This window comes from Mangifera indica, chromosome 11 (assembly GCF_011075055.1).
Source record: "Mangifera indica cultivar Alphonso chromosome 11, CATAS_Mindica_2.1, whole genome shotgun sequence".
Lineage (NCBI taxonomy): Eukaryota > Viridiplantae > Streptophyta > Magnoliopsida > Sapindales > Anacardiaceae > Mangifera > Mangifera indica.
In genome coordinates this window covers 8294992-8307826 of record NC_058147.1, presented here as the reverse complement: position 1 = coordinate 8307826, position 12835 = coordinate 8294992, and the positions used below count along the sequence as shown (strand labels likewise).

General features: G+C 32.1%; 2 protein-coding genes across 2 annotated transcripts; both read left to right on the top strand.

The window, feature by feature from the left end:
• Positions 1 to 3656: 3656 nt before the first annotated feature.
• Positions 3657 to 6482, top strand: LOC123229004 (laccase-15-like). Its single transcript, XM_044654546.1, has 6 exons — positions 3657 to 3798; positions 3925 to 4076; positions 4157 to 4401; positions 4500 to 4628; positions 5147 to 6088; positions 6185 to 6482. The coding sequence occupies exons 1-6, from the start codon at positions 3712 to 3714 to the stop codon at positions 6310 to 6312; spliced, it is 1683 nt and encodes a 560-aa protein (XP_044510481.1). The 5' UTR covers positions 3657 to 3711; the 3' UTR covers positions 6313 to 6482.
• A 2850-nt stretch (positions 6483 to 9332) lies between these two features.
• Positions 9333 to 12619, top strand: LOC123228608 (laccase-15-like). Its single transcript, XM_044654037.1, has 6 exons — positions 9333 to 9469; positions 9931 to 10082; positions 10152 to 10393; positions 10492 to 10620; positions 11128 to 12075; positions 12274 to 12619. The coding sequence occupies exons 1-6, from the start codon at positions 9371 to 9373 to the stop codon at positions 12402 to 12404; spliced, it is 1701 nt and encodes a 566-aa protein (XP_044509972.1). The 5' UTR covers positions 9333 to 9370; the 3' UTR covers positions 12405 to 12619.
• Positions 12620 to 12835: the final 216 nt, after the last annotated feature.

Below are 12835 nucleotides of genomic sequence, written 5' to 3'. Positions count from 1 at the left end.
CTTGCCAAGGGAAGTGGACTTACTTGTTGGAAATAGAGCACATGTTATTACTTTAGTGGTAAAGGTTTATTATTTAAGTTTTCCCACATGGCTTGTTTTAAAACTTAATAACTTTTAATATGTATCTCCAATTTCTAAAAATTGAATTTTTGTGTCTCATTTAAACAAAAATGGGTATTGTTTTAATATTGCTAATAGTGTTATAATCATCAGCTTAAATAATATTATCTATAGAACTATGTATTTAAAAAATAGTTTGTATGTTTTATATTTAAAAAACAATTTCTCAATATGAATGATAAATGAGTTAAACATTATTATTTGAACACCACATATCTGTGACATTATATACTCGATCATATAAGTTTGAATCACATATCAAAGCTCCAAAGGATAAAGTTTTGCGATCATTTGACTTTTCGTCATATGATAAATACAAATCATATCTGTTAGGCAAATTGGCCAATTCACACTTCACAGGACAATATGATAAGACAATTGCATTGTTAGGCATCATTCATAGTGATGTATGTGGACCTTTGCCAATGTAAGCTAGATATGGGTACTTTTACTTCGTCATATTTATTGATGATTTAAATAGATATAACTATGTGTTTTAATGAAACATAAGTCTAAATGTTGTAAAAAATTTTAAAAATTCATGAAAGAAGTGTAGAAGCAACTAGGAAAAAGTATAAAGATCCTTTGAAGTGATCGAAGAGGGGAATCCTTGAGTACTAAGTTCAGAGAATACATGAAATAAGATGGAATAGTATTTCAATTTACTCATCCTTGTACACTATAATATAATAGTGTACCTAAACGGTGGAACCAAACCTTAATAAACATGGTAAGGTCCATGATCAGTTTTAAAAATCTACATATACATATCATTCTAAGGTTATGCCTTAGAGACAACGACCTGCACATTGAACTGTGTTTGATCTAAATCTATAGACAAAACTTCTTATGAGTTATGGATTGGCGAATAACCAATCTAGATTATACGAAGGTTTGGGGCAACTAGAATTATGTCAAGAAATTGACTTTGAACAAGCTAAGTTTCATATCCAAAAATTGTATCTTTATAGGGTATCTTTAAGAAACTAAAAAATATTACTTTTATCACTCGAAAAAGTAAAAGGTTTTTATTATTCAAACCAATGTATGTCTTCCAAGAAAGAGAATTGATTGTCAAGATGGTTATTGGGAGAAAGATAGAACTTGATGAAGTTCAGACAACATTAGATGACATAGATAGTAGATGAGAGGATGTGCCATTTGATATGGTTTGACCCAATGGTTGGAAACTGAAGTCCACAATATGTTATATTATTATGGTAAATACAATGATATATGTTTTCAAAAGAACTTGATTTTGGAGAAAAGTCCTAAAGAGGATAGCTAGATAAACAACCATTCATAGAGTTGTCCTAGTGGAATTAAAGGATGATAATGGTACGTTGAAGTATTAGGATGCAACCCATAGAGAACTAGATAGGGCCTAAGTATCATGAGCTTGTACATGATATATTAAAGCTAGATTGAACTTGATATGAGATTTACATAAGCTTGAGAGTAATATTTTAAAAAAAAAAAACCATTGATTTAATTATTTTTTGAAATGATTTGAGAAAGAGATTTTTACATATTTTTGAGAATTAGGGTGATGATTTGGGACACAAAGATCTCATAGAATACAACTAAGACATAGTGATCCCTTGAAACATGTGTGGGACAAAGATAACTTGTGGATAGATAGATTTTAAGTCACCCATAAAACACGATTTTATCATGGTGATGCTCTGAGATATGTTTCCTATATGGTTTTAAGTTTAGCATATGCATCCACAATGAGGTATTATGAGGAAGGATTGTTGCCACATGTAGAGTGGTGCTAAGACAAGTTCATTTATACTGTACAATAACTTGAAAGATTGAATCACATAGTCAAGGTATCAAATCCTCATATCAACCTAAACCAATTGATATAAAGATTCTTTATGATTTTGAAAAAAAATGATTTTAAAAATATTTTCACCATTGATTTTGGAAAATATGATTTTGCATGTATTTGCATATTGTATTGTTAGAGTCTGGGTCTAAAGAAGTACTCTAGATGATAAGAGAGACAAATATTAATGAGAGATTAGATTTGTGGAAAGGAGAAAGAGAAATAATATAGGCCAGTGATAGATGATTTGATGGCAATGTGGGATGAGTAAATGGGTTGATGAGACCATTTGATATGTGACCATGTTATCATTAGGTGTATTTGACATTTATGATATTTGCTTGTGTGTGTGTTGGATGATTTATTACACACTTGTTTTGGATTAAACCATATGTTTTGTTACTTTCACTATTTGATTAATATAATGGAAGTCTTAAAATTTTGTATAATGAAAATGTGTGAATTTATTAAATTTATTTTATCATGCATAATTAGTATCTTATGATAGTGGTTTTTCTTTTTTTTTTTTTGGTGGAGGATATGACTTTTTGAAAGGGGTATTATAATGTATTATCTTATGAAGTTTTTTTCAATGTCTCTTAGTAATCTGTCTATCCATATTCTTGAAAGACTAACATATAGAATTAACGTGTATAATTTTTGTTGTTTAATCTTTATTCTATAGCTAATCTTTAGTCATTTCTCATTAAAAATCATACCACAAGTTTGAAAAACGAAAATTTTAGCGGTGTAACAATTTACAACCATTCATTTAACTTAATCCAACCGTTCATTATAAAAATAAGTAATATCTAATGTCAATAATTCAACAACTTTAACGCGGCTGGATTAAAATAATAAATAAATGCATTTAATCTATTTTACGTCTAAGTGTCAAGAAGTCAGGCTGTCTTCTGCATAATAAAATCTAATTTTTTTTTTTATATATTCAGTAGGTAAAACAAAATAGACAATTATTTTACTGTTTCTTTAGCCGTCGGTCATTTAGATTAACTTTTTTTGAACAGATCAAATTTCTCTGAACCAACATAGGTTAGGAAGAAACAATTTTTTGCCTTTGTATAATCATCTTTTAAATGGTCAAATCCAATCATCTGCTGTTTTGTTTAGTGATTTTCAAAAGTTAAATCCGAAGCCTATTTCTATAGTAATTTACCAATTAGAAACAATTTTTTGCCTTTGTATAATAATATGAAAATCTAACCTATGTACACACCAAATACAGCGTTGGGCCTCTTTATGGGTCAATTTACTAATTAGATTGTTCACCCAGTCTTAAATTATAGAGGTGTGTCTTTAAATTAGGTTCAATTTGATCCTGGTCAAAGATAAACAATATTCAGTATTTAAATTCAAAATAATTAATTCAATATCAATGTATTAAGATTTAAACTAGACTTGAATAAAAATATTTAAATAATTTGAATTTGATTAATTTATATAAAAAAATTCCAATTTTTAACTGAAACTCAATTCATTTGATTTAAACTCAATTTCCAGTTAAATGACTGTAAAACAATTAATGTACACTCAAAGCGATGTAAATTAATAAAATATATGCCCCTTGAGAATAAGATTGCACCGCCGGAGAATTTTTTATTTTCTTTATAGTGATGGCCAAACTGTGATTCAGAAAATTAATATAATATATGGCGCCCGTGCTTATATATATGCCTCAATACTCATGCAAATAGATCAATATAGGATTATTAAATCACCGAGATATTAGGCTGATCATGAAGGTCCTTAGTTTACAAGTCCTTGGCATTATATTATTTGCTGGAATCTTTCATTGTCTTGCACAGACTCGTTACACATTTGTGGTAAGCTTCATATCAGTGCGAACCTCTAGATTAAAGCCACTTTTATCTGCTAATCTTCCTTCAACGCTCTTTTCTTCCTCTCATTTATGAGGAATTATATTAATAATTGCTTATTAATTGTTGCAGGTGGAGGAAACTACGATTACAAGACTTTGCAGCAATAATACGATCTTGACAGTGAATGGACAATTTCCGGGACCAACGCTTTATGCAAAAAAAGGCGACACAATCATTGTAGATGTTATCAATAACGGCAACTACAACATCACAATTCACTGGTAAATATGATGCCTTTACTATAAGAGAAATGAGCTTTTCTGAAGACATCGAACCCATCTATCTTTTGATAACTTTGCAGGCATGGAGTGAAGCAGCCTCGGAATCCATGGTCTGACGGTCCTGAATGGATCACACAGTGCCCTATTCAACCAGGAGCAAACTTTACTCAGACGATAATATTTTCAACTGAAGAAGGGACTGTTTGGTGGCATGCTCACAGCGATTGGGCACGAGCCACAGTTCATGGTGCTGTAGTAATATTTCCCAAGACTGGAACCAGCTATCCGTTTCCAAAGCCTGATGTCGAAGTTCCCATTATATTAGGTCGAGCTGCATTATAGTTGTAGATTCTCCTCTGCGTGGAGCCTTTTGAAACTATGAATATTCCGTTTAACGGTGTTTTTTTCATTAATCAATTGCAGGAGAGTATTGGAAGAGCAATATTTATACTGTATATGATCAATTTCTTCAATCCGGAGGGGATCCAAATGTTTCGGATGCGTACTTGATCAATGGTCAGCCTGGTGATCTGTATGCGTGCTCAAGTCCAGGTTAGGCGATAAAGAATATAATATTTATAAATTTCATCATAATTTATGTTATCAATATTATTCAGATTATCCAACTATATTTTATATTTTAACAATGCTTAGATTATTTTTGAAGTAATAGTTGTTGAGCAATGGAATTTGCCCAGAAGGCTATATATATACTAATATATTATGTTTCGAAATTAGTATAAAAATGGAAAGCTAAGTAACAGTCATTGAAATGTAAATTGGAGCTGAAAGTAATGTCTAATATTATATGGTTGTTAGTATGTCGTCAAAGCGTGTAAAACTTGCCAATGTTATAAAGCAGACTTTAACTACTTAGATATATTTGATTAGTCAATACAAATAATTTTATTGGAAGTTTTGGCACGAAATTAATAATATAAATGAGAAAGATTTCTGATTAATTTTATAATAAATGCGTTGTAGTAGGCTTAAATCAAGATATTCTTATTCATATATATAAATTACTTGCCCATAACAAGGTTTCTTTTCTCTTAATTTATTTTCTGCAGGAACATTTAGGCTAACTGTTGACTATGGGTTGACTTACCTTCTCCGGATAATAAACGCCGCCATGCAAGACCTTCTTTTCTTTGGCGTTGCGAATCATTCTCTGACGGTGGTTGGATCAGACGCCAGCTACACGAAGCAATTCACGAGCAATTACATCACAATTAGCCCTGGCCAAACCATTGATGTCTTGTTACACGCTAATCAAATGCCTGATCATTATTATATGGCTGCTAAAGCCTATTCCAGTACAGTTAATCTTACCTTTGATAACACAACCACCACTGCTATTATTCAATACAGTGGAAATTACACTCCATCAACTCCCCCATTGCCCAGTCTTCCTCTTTATAACGACACCAACGCCTCGGTGAATTTCACCGGAAGTCTTCGAAGCTTAGCCAATCAAAATCACCCTATTAATGTCCCAAAGAACATTACTCACAAATTCTTTTACACACTTTCAGTGAACGCATTTCCCTGCGCTAACAATTCATGTTCCGGACCCAACGGGACAAGACTTGCCTCTAGTATAAACAATATAAGCTTCACGAACCCACACGTTGATATACTGCAAGCTTATTATAATAAAATCAATGGAGTATATGGAACTCGATTCCCAGATTTTCCACCACTGGTATTCAATTACACTGCTACGTATTTGCCATTATATTTAGAGATATCACAACGAGCCACTGAGGTGAGAGTCCTAGAATATAATTCTACAGTTGAGATTGTTTTTCAAGGAACAAATGTAGTTGCTGGGGCAGATCACCCCATGCATTTACATGGATTCAGTTTCTATGTCGTTGGATCGGGGCTCGGAAATTTCAACAATGCTACAGATCCATTAAATTATAATCTCGTCGATCCTCCTTTCCAAAACACCATCGCCGTCCCGATTAATGGATGGACCACCATTCGATTCAAGGCAAGTAATCCAGGTAAGTTGTTCGCTTCTTTTCGATTTTATTTTGAATTTTCGATCTTCTTAACACATTTATAAAATGAATTATTTGTTTCTTTGGTGGTTTAAACAGGAGTTTGGTTTATGCACTGTCATTTAGATAGACACATGAGCTGGGGGATGGATACGGTTTTTATAGTGAGAAATGGTAACACACCAAATGCACAACTGTTACCCCCTCCAACTATGCCACCATGTTGATTGTTGAATGTTAATCTTATCTTGCTTTATGAAGAAATTTGAGATTCAGTTTATCGAGCATTGGGTTCATATATTTTTTCGCTATTGTAATTTCAATGATGTCACATAATTGAATTCTTGCAAATCTAAGATGTGTTATTTGACGTTTTCTATGTATTCGATTTGAAATGTGTTCTCTGTTGAGAATAATGACTTTTCAATGTGCAACTATATTATAAACAACTAATTTTGTAATCCTCCAATTAATAAATCTAAGATGCCATTTATTTTGCTACTTCTATGGAAGTAAATTAAAAAAAAATTCAAGATACCTAAAAAAAAAAATAGTATTACTGATTATAAAGAGTAAATCCCACAAGATTCCGATTTATGTGTAACAAAGTCCCTTCTCTGATAAGTAAAAGGCTAAAAGACTATTTCTCACCCAAGTTTTAATGTCAATACAAATATACATTTACGAGATTTGAAAAATCTAAAGTTTCATTTATAAACTAACTACTGTTAAAATTTTCTATGAAAGGTAAAGGTAAAATCTTCATTTTACTAATAGTATTAAAAAAATATAAAATTTATTATCTTTTTCTCTCAAAATTTTAAAAACTAACAATTTTACCCTTGTCTAAAGTTTTCTAACATTTAAAAGTAACATTTCCCCCTCATAACCTAAAATTTATTTTCCAGATGCTCTCCAACCACTAGAGACAATGCTTCAATTCATGAATCTTCGGCACTTCCAAAAGACACAACGAAGATGCGTCTTCGTTGACTCTAGAAGAATCGACGAAGACAAGTCTTCGTCAACTCTGTTCATTCTTTTGGAATCGGTGAAGTCTTCAACGATTCCAAATGAGGAATCGATGAAGACGATCAATTATTGACTCTGTTGATTCATCTGGAATCGACAAAAACATGTCTTCATTGACTTTGTTGATTCATTCGAACCAACGAAAGACGTGTCTTTGGTGCATCTTCTTGCATCGAAGAGTGAAGATTTGGTGGCTAGAAATGGTAGGTTGAAGTATTGTTACTGGCGGTCAAAAATGGTGGCTGGAGAGTGTTTGGAAAATGAACTATAGGTTTTGAGAAAGAAAATATTATTTTTAAAAATTAATAAACTTTAAGAAGGGATGAAGTTATTAATTTTTAAAACAAAAGAGAAAAATTTAATAAATTTTATATTTTGTTAATATTATTGATAAAATTACGTTTTATCTTTTTTTTTAATAAAATATTTTAACAAAAATTAGTTTATAAATAAAAGTTTGAATTTTTTAAACTATGTAAATATATGTTTATTTTAATATTAAAATTTGGGTGAAAAATAGCCCCTTGGCTTAAGAAAAATCCTTGGAATATATTAACTTCCTGATGAAGCAAAAATTCGTTTGTATTGACCGAATAATATTGATCTAGTCCGTTATAACAACAGTCAATCACGAATCTAATAGAGGGGATTAGGAGACCTAAACATTTAAGAAACATTTAAGAGTCAAATCTTTAGCGTGCTGAATGGTATCACGATGGCACACACTTCAAGAAATCTAAGAAAAAGTCATTGGAGAAGAGACGAATAAACAATTGATTTGAACGAAAATTATGCAGATCCCCTTGCTAAAAACTTCGAGAAAAAGTCAACTCTGTTCGTTGAACTATTAATTAAAAAGCTTTTTTGAAAATTATGTTTAGGTTTTAGTTTGAAAATAAACGAGAACTAACCTACTAATTGAAAATTGAACTCTTTCTTTCTTCTCTTTGAACATCTCCTCTTTCTTTTTTCCAATGTAGTTGGTCACAGCTTTTATGAATTTCAATTAATTAGAAGATTTTTGTCTACATATATAAACATTTTAATAAATTATTAATAAATGGACTAAAGATTAGTTATTGACTACTGTATTTAATCTATACATTTTGTGAAGCCGACAATCAGACACCATCTGTCGTTCACATTAAATAAAAATTAACATCATGATATTTGCATCAGAAATAATCAATATATAAATATTTTCAAGTATAGATAATGTTTGGATTATAACTCAATTATTGATCATTTCTTCCATTTTTGCATTTATGAAGATAAGGTTGGTCTTCTGGATGTTCATACCAGAGAAATGTCAATTTGATAGGAGCTTTCGGAAAATATTCAAATGTTTAGGTTTGGTTTTACTTGCTTTTTCAAAGTAATTAACAAGATATGTGCTTTTCAAAAATTCAAGGTTAGGTGTAACCTGAAGTTGGAGACATTAATCAAACTCGCCCTAATAGTAGTTAAGAATCAAGTTACAAAAATGGTTTGTCTCTATCATAGTAGGTATCCCTTGCTGAAACGCTAACGAATTGGGCCCGGTGGGGCTAGTAATTTACCTAAAACAAAATTATATTTAACGGTTCCATTTTGATATTGGTCTGGAAGAGAGCTTTTTATATCACTTCAGGCACAATGTTTCAGAAAAAGTAAGTCTTTCACGTATCAAATTTAGTGCCTAATCTTTTTTGTAGTCAAAATGTCAGGAATTTGTCAATGTCAATTTTGAAATTTGGGAAAATCGTTAATTTGAACAATTTGTTTTTGTGATGATCACTACGTCAATTGTGTTGAATTCTTGAGTCGACAAAGCCAACTAATAGGCCCAGTAGGCCCAATCTCATTACACATATGTCCAAATTGCTTAACAAATATTTCAACATGGATTCATCCTCTTTGAGGTGGGCCACTTATATCTTTTAAAAATTCATTTATTTATTTATTTTTTTTGCCAAAAGGCTTATTCCCCCGATCTTTTTACACAAATGGAACATTTTGAACATTTCCTTTTTGTTTTTATATGAATAAACACGCCCTGGTCAGCTAGATGAAAATTAACTGCTTTGAACACAAATAGTTGAATTTGACTGGCGAGGAGCTTGATACAAAATTGGACATTACAAACCCACAAGTCATCACAAATACGATACTAATCTGGCCTAATTAATTTTGTATTATTAGCCCTTGATGCCTGTATAAGTAACGAAACAATTGGCTTCTTATCTTCATATCGAGTTGTAGTAATTTTGTGATATGCTCTCAATCATGAAACTTTCAGTCTTCCAAATCTTCGTATTTCTATTATTTAGCAGCTTCCTTTGTTGTCAAGCTGTGGTTCGTCACACTTTCATTGTAAGTATAATCACATTTATTGGCAAATTTTATTCTTTTTCTTCCTTTTACAAAAATATTTCTACATGCACGTGATTGGTTCATTAAGTTTGTGAGAATGTTCGACCTCTGTTTCCAACGGTAAATGCTTTTCATTTAAGTGCATGTTTTCTTCAACATAGATTTTTACATTTTTCCTTTAAATATGAGCTTATTTTTATAGGTTCCCATAAGGTTGACTGACAAACTTTAAGCTTCCGAATAAAAAATTATAAAAATTTGTCTTGTAGTAATTTAAAAATATGAGAAAGTGAGATTATAAGGAAGTCGGGGAATGAGAGAGTGAGAATGCATCATAAAAAAACTGTTTATATAGTTATGTAACATAATTTCATATATTTACGTAAAACAATAAATGAGATGAAGTTTTGATAGAACCTTAATACCACGTATAAAAATTAACGGTGGTCGATTAATTGCAGGTTCAAGATACTGAATACACAAAGCTTTGCAGCACAAAGACGATTTTAACAGTGAATGGACAATTCCCTGGACCAACTCTTTATGTCAACAAGGGAGACACAATTATTGTGGATGTTTACAACAAGGCACACTATAACATCACAATTCACTGGTAATTAATAATTTCTTAATCTTCAATTGTTATAATTATTATGATTTTATTAAACGGGTAAATTTACAGGCATGGAGTGAAACAACCAAGATATCCCTGGTCTGATGGCCCCGAGTTCATCACACAATGCCCTATTCGACCAGGACAAAAATTTAGCCAAAAAATTATATTTTCCACTGAAGAAGGAACCCTGTGGTGGCATGCTCACAGCGATTGGTCTAGAGCGACCGTTCATGGAGCCATTGTTGTTTATCCAAAGAACAAAAATTATCCTTTTCCCAAGCCTCATGCTGATATCCCAATTGTATTTAGTATGTATATCACTACAAGTTTCTACCATTCTTGTTATTTGGCGATTATGAGTTCCAATTGATCACATAAATATTAATGACAAATTATGAAATTTCAGGTGAGTGGTGGAAGCAAGACATCGTAGAGGTTTACAATGAATTTCTTCATTCAGGAACTGATCCCAATATTTCTGATGCTTACACCATTAATGGTCAGCCAGGTGATCTGTATCCTTGTTCAAAATCAGGTATAATTCAGATTCTTCCTTTTTCTAAGGTTGGAAAAAAAAAAAGAAAACTATGATGTCTAAACAATGAATGTAACGTAATGAGTTATACTCTTCGGATATGATTAAATATAATTACTATAAGAAACGAGAAAAATAATAAAAATAACAAAAATGAAAACAAAAGCGAGAATTACAAGTACGATTCAAATTACACATTAGTGAGTGTAATCACATGCTTAATAAGTAAAGAACAGAATTCATAATTTTGTTAAAGGATGATTAAAATTAAACTTATCTAAGTGAAACAAATATTAGCCATAAGAATTTTATACTCCAGGTCACGTCATTAAATACATACAATTCTAAATAATTAGTCACTTCCATTCCAATAATCAAATGAGTGGACTAAATCATCCATTGATTCATTTTAACTCTTGGTAACGTTATTTACACATAATTTTTATTCTTGTTTTGACCATAAGCAAATCCAATTAATCCTCCATTTTCTGGCTGCAAATTTTACAGAGACGTTCAAGTTAATGGTGGATTATGGCAAAACTTACCTCCTTCGCCTAGTCAATGCGGCAATTGGGGACATTCTATTCTTCGCCATTAAGAATCACCAACTCATAGTTGTGGGAACAGACGCCAGCTACACAAAACCATTAAAAGTTGATTATATCACAATCTCACCTGGCCAAACCATCGACGTTTTGCTCGAAGCAAACCAACCACTCGACCACTATTACATGGCTGCCAGAGTGTACTCCAGCGCCGTTGGAGTTGCATACGATAATACAACCACTACGGCCATTTTACAGTATAATGGAAAGTACGCTCCCTCATCGCCGTCTCCTTTACCATATCTCCCTTATTATAACGACACAAATGCGTCGGTTAATTTCACAGGGAGGCTGAAATCCTTAGCCGATGCAAATCATCCCATTTCTGTCCCATTAAACGTGAGCACCAATTTATTTTTCACAGTTTCTGTTAACACGTTGCCGTGTATCCCAGGCAATGCGTGCGAGGGGGAAAATGGAACGAGACTCTCCGCTAGTGTTAATAACATAAGCTTTGTGTCACCTTCCATTGACATTTTAAAGGCTTATTATCTGAACATTAGCCATGTTTACAGCGACAAATTCCCTAGCGAACCGCCCCTCTTTTTCGATTTCACTGCGGATTCATTTCCTTCATATTTGGAGACTCCCAAACAAGCGACGAAAGTGAAAGTTCTTGACTATAACACGACGGTGGAGCTTGTCTTCCAAGGCACAAATTTACTTGCAGGGACAGAACATCCCATGCATTTACATGGATATAGTTTCTACGTGGTGGGGTGGGGATTTGGGAACTTTGACAAAGAAAAAGATCCTTTGAAATATAATCTCGTGGACCCTCCTCTCCAAAACACCATTGCTGTCCCCAAGAATGGCTGGACCGCCATTAGATTCAAAGCAACTAACCCTGGTATGCACATCCCATTTTTGTTTTTTCTAAGGATATCCGATAATTCAACAAAGTGCGCTTTTTTTTATATATTTATAATTTGAATATATGAAATAATACATAATCTGTATATTTAGATTATGTAAAAAAATGTATATACTGAAATATTACCCATGATAATTTTATTAACAAAGTTCATTCCCTTTTTATCTATTACAGGAGTGTGGTTCATGCACTGCCATTTAGAGCGTCATTTTACATGGGGAATGGAGATGGTATTTATTGTCAAAAATGGTAAGGGCCCAAATGCAAAAATATTGCCTCCACCACCCGATATGCCACCGTGTTAAATTAAAATATAGCAAATGCTTCAACAAACTGATTTATTGGTTGTTATTTTTAGCTTTATTATTCTAATTTCTGGAATTGTTGAATGTAATAATTGTTCATCGTCAATTTTTTTAAAACACTTATTTGAATGGTCGGTTGGGCCACTAGTCAAGGTATTGGTTTGTAATATTTAATAAAACTACATACACCAATAATATAGATAAATTTATATACACATGATATTATGTTATGATGTAATAAATGATAAACTACGTGTTATTACATGTTTCCTAGAGAAAATTTCACCCAATGGTTTTTCAAAAAGCAAAAAAGGGTTGCTCAATGCATAGCTCTTACTCAAACAACAATAGAAATTGTTTGAACTAACTACATGTTTTCATAACTTGGCCTATCTTTTACTTTACCACCTATTGTCTGGTGTAACAATTAA

Coding starts and splice junctions, on each gene's coding strand:
- LOC123228608 (XM_044654037.1), top strand. CDS start 9,371: ATGCTCTCAATCATGAAACTTTCAGTCTTCCAAATCTTCGTATTTCTA. Junction 9,470..9,930: donor TGGTTCGTCACACTTTCATT/GTAAGTATAATC, acceptor GATTAATTGCAG/GTTCAAGATACTGAATACAC. Junction 10,083..10,151: donor TATAACATCACAATTCACTG/GTAATTAATAAT, acceptor GTAAATTTACAG/GCATGGAGTGAAACAACCAA.
- LOC123229004 (XM_044654546.1), top strand. CDS start 3,712: ATGAAGGTCCTTAGTTTACAAGTCCTTGGCATTATATTATTTGCTGGA. Junction 3,799..3,924: donor AGACTCGTTACACATTTGTG/GTAAGCTTCATA, acceptor TAATTGTTGCAG/GTGGAGGAAACTACGATTAC. Junction 4,629..5,146: donor GTATGCGTGCTCAAGTCCAG/GTTAGGCGATAA, acceptor TATTTTCTGCAG/GAACATTTAGGCTAACTGTT.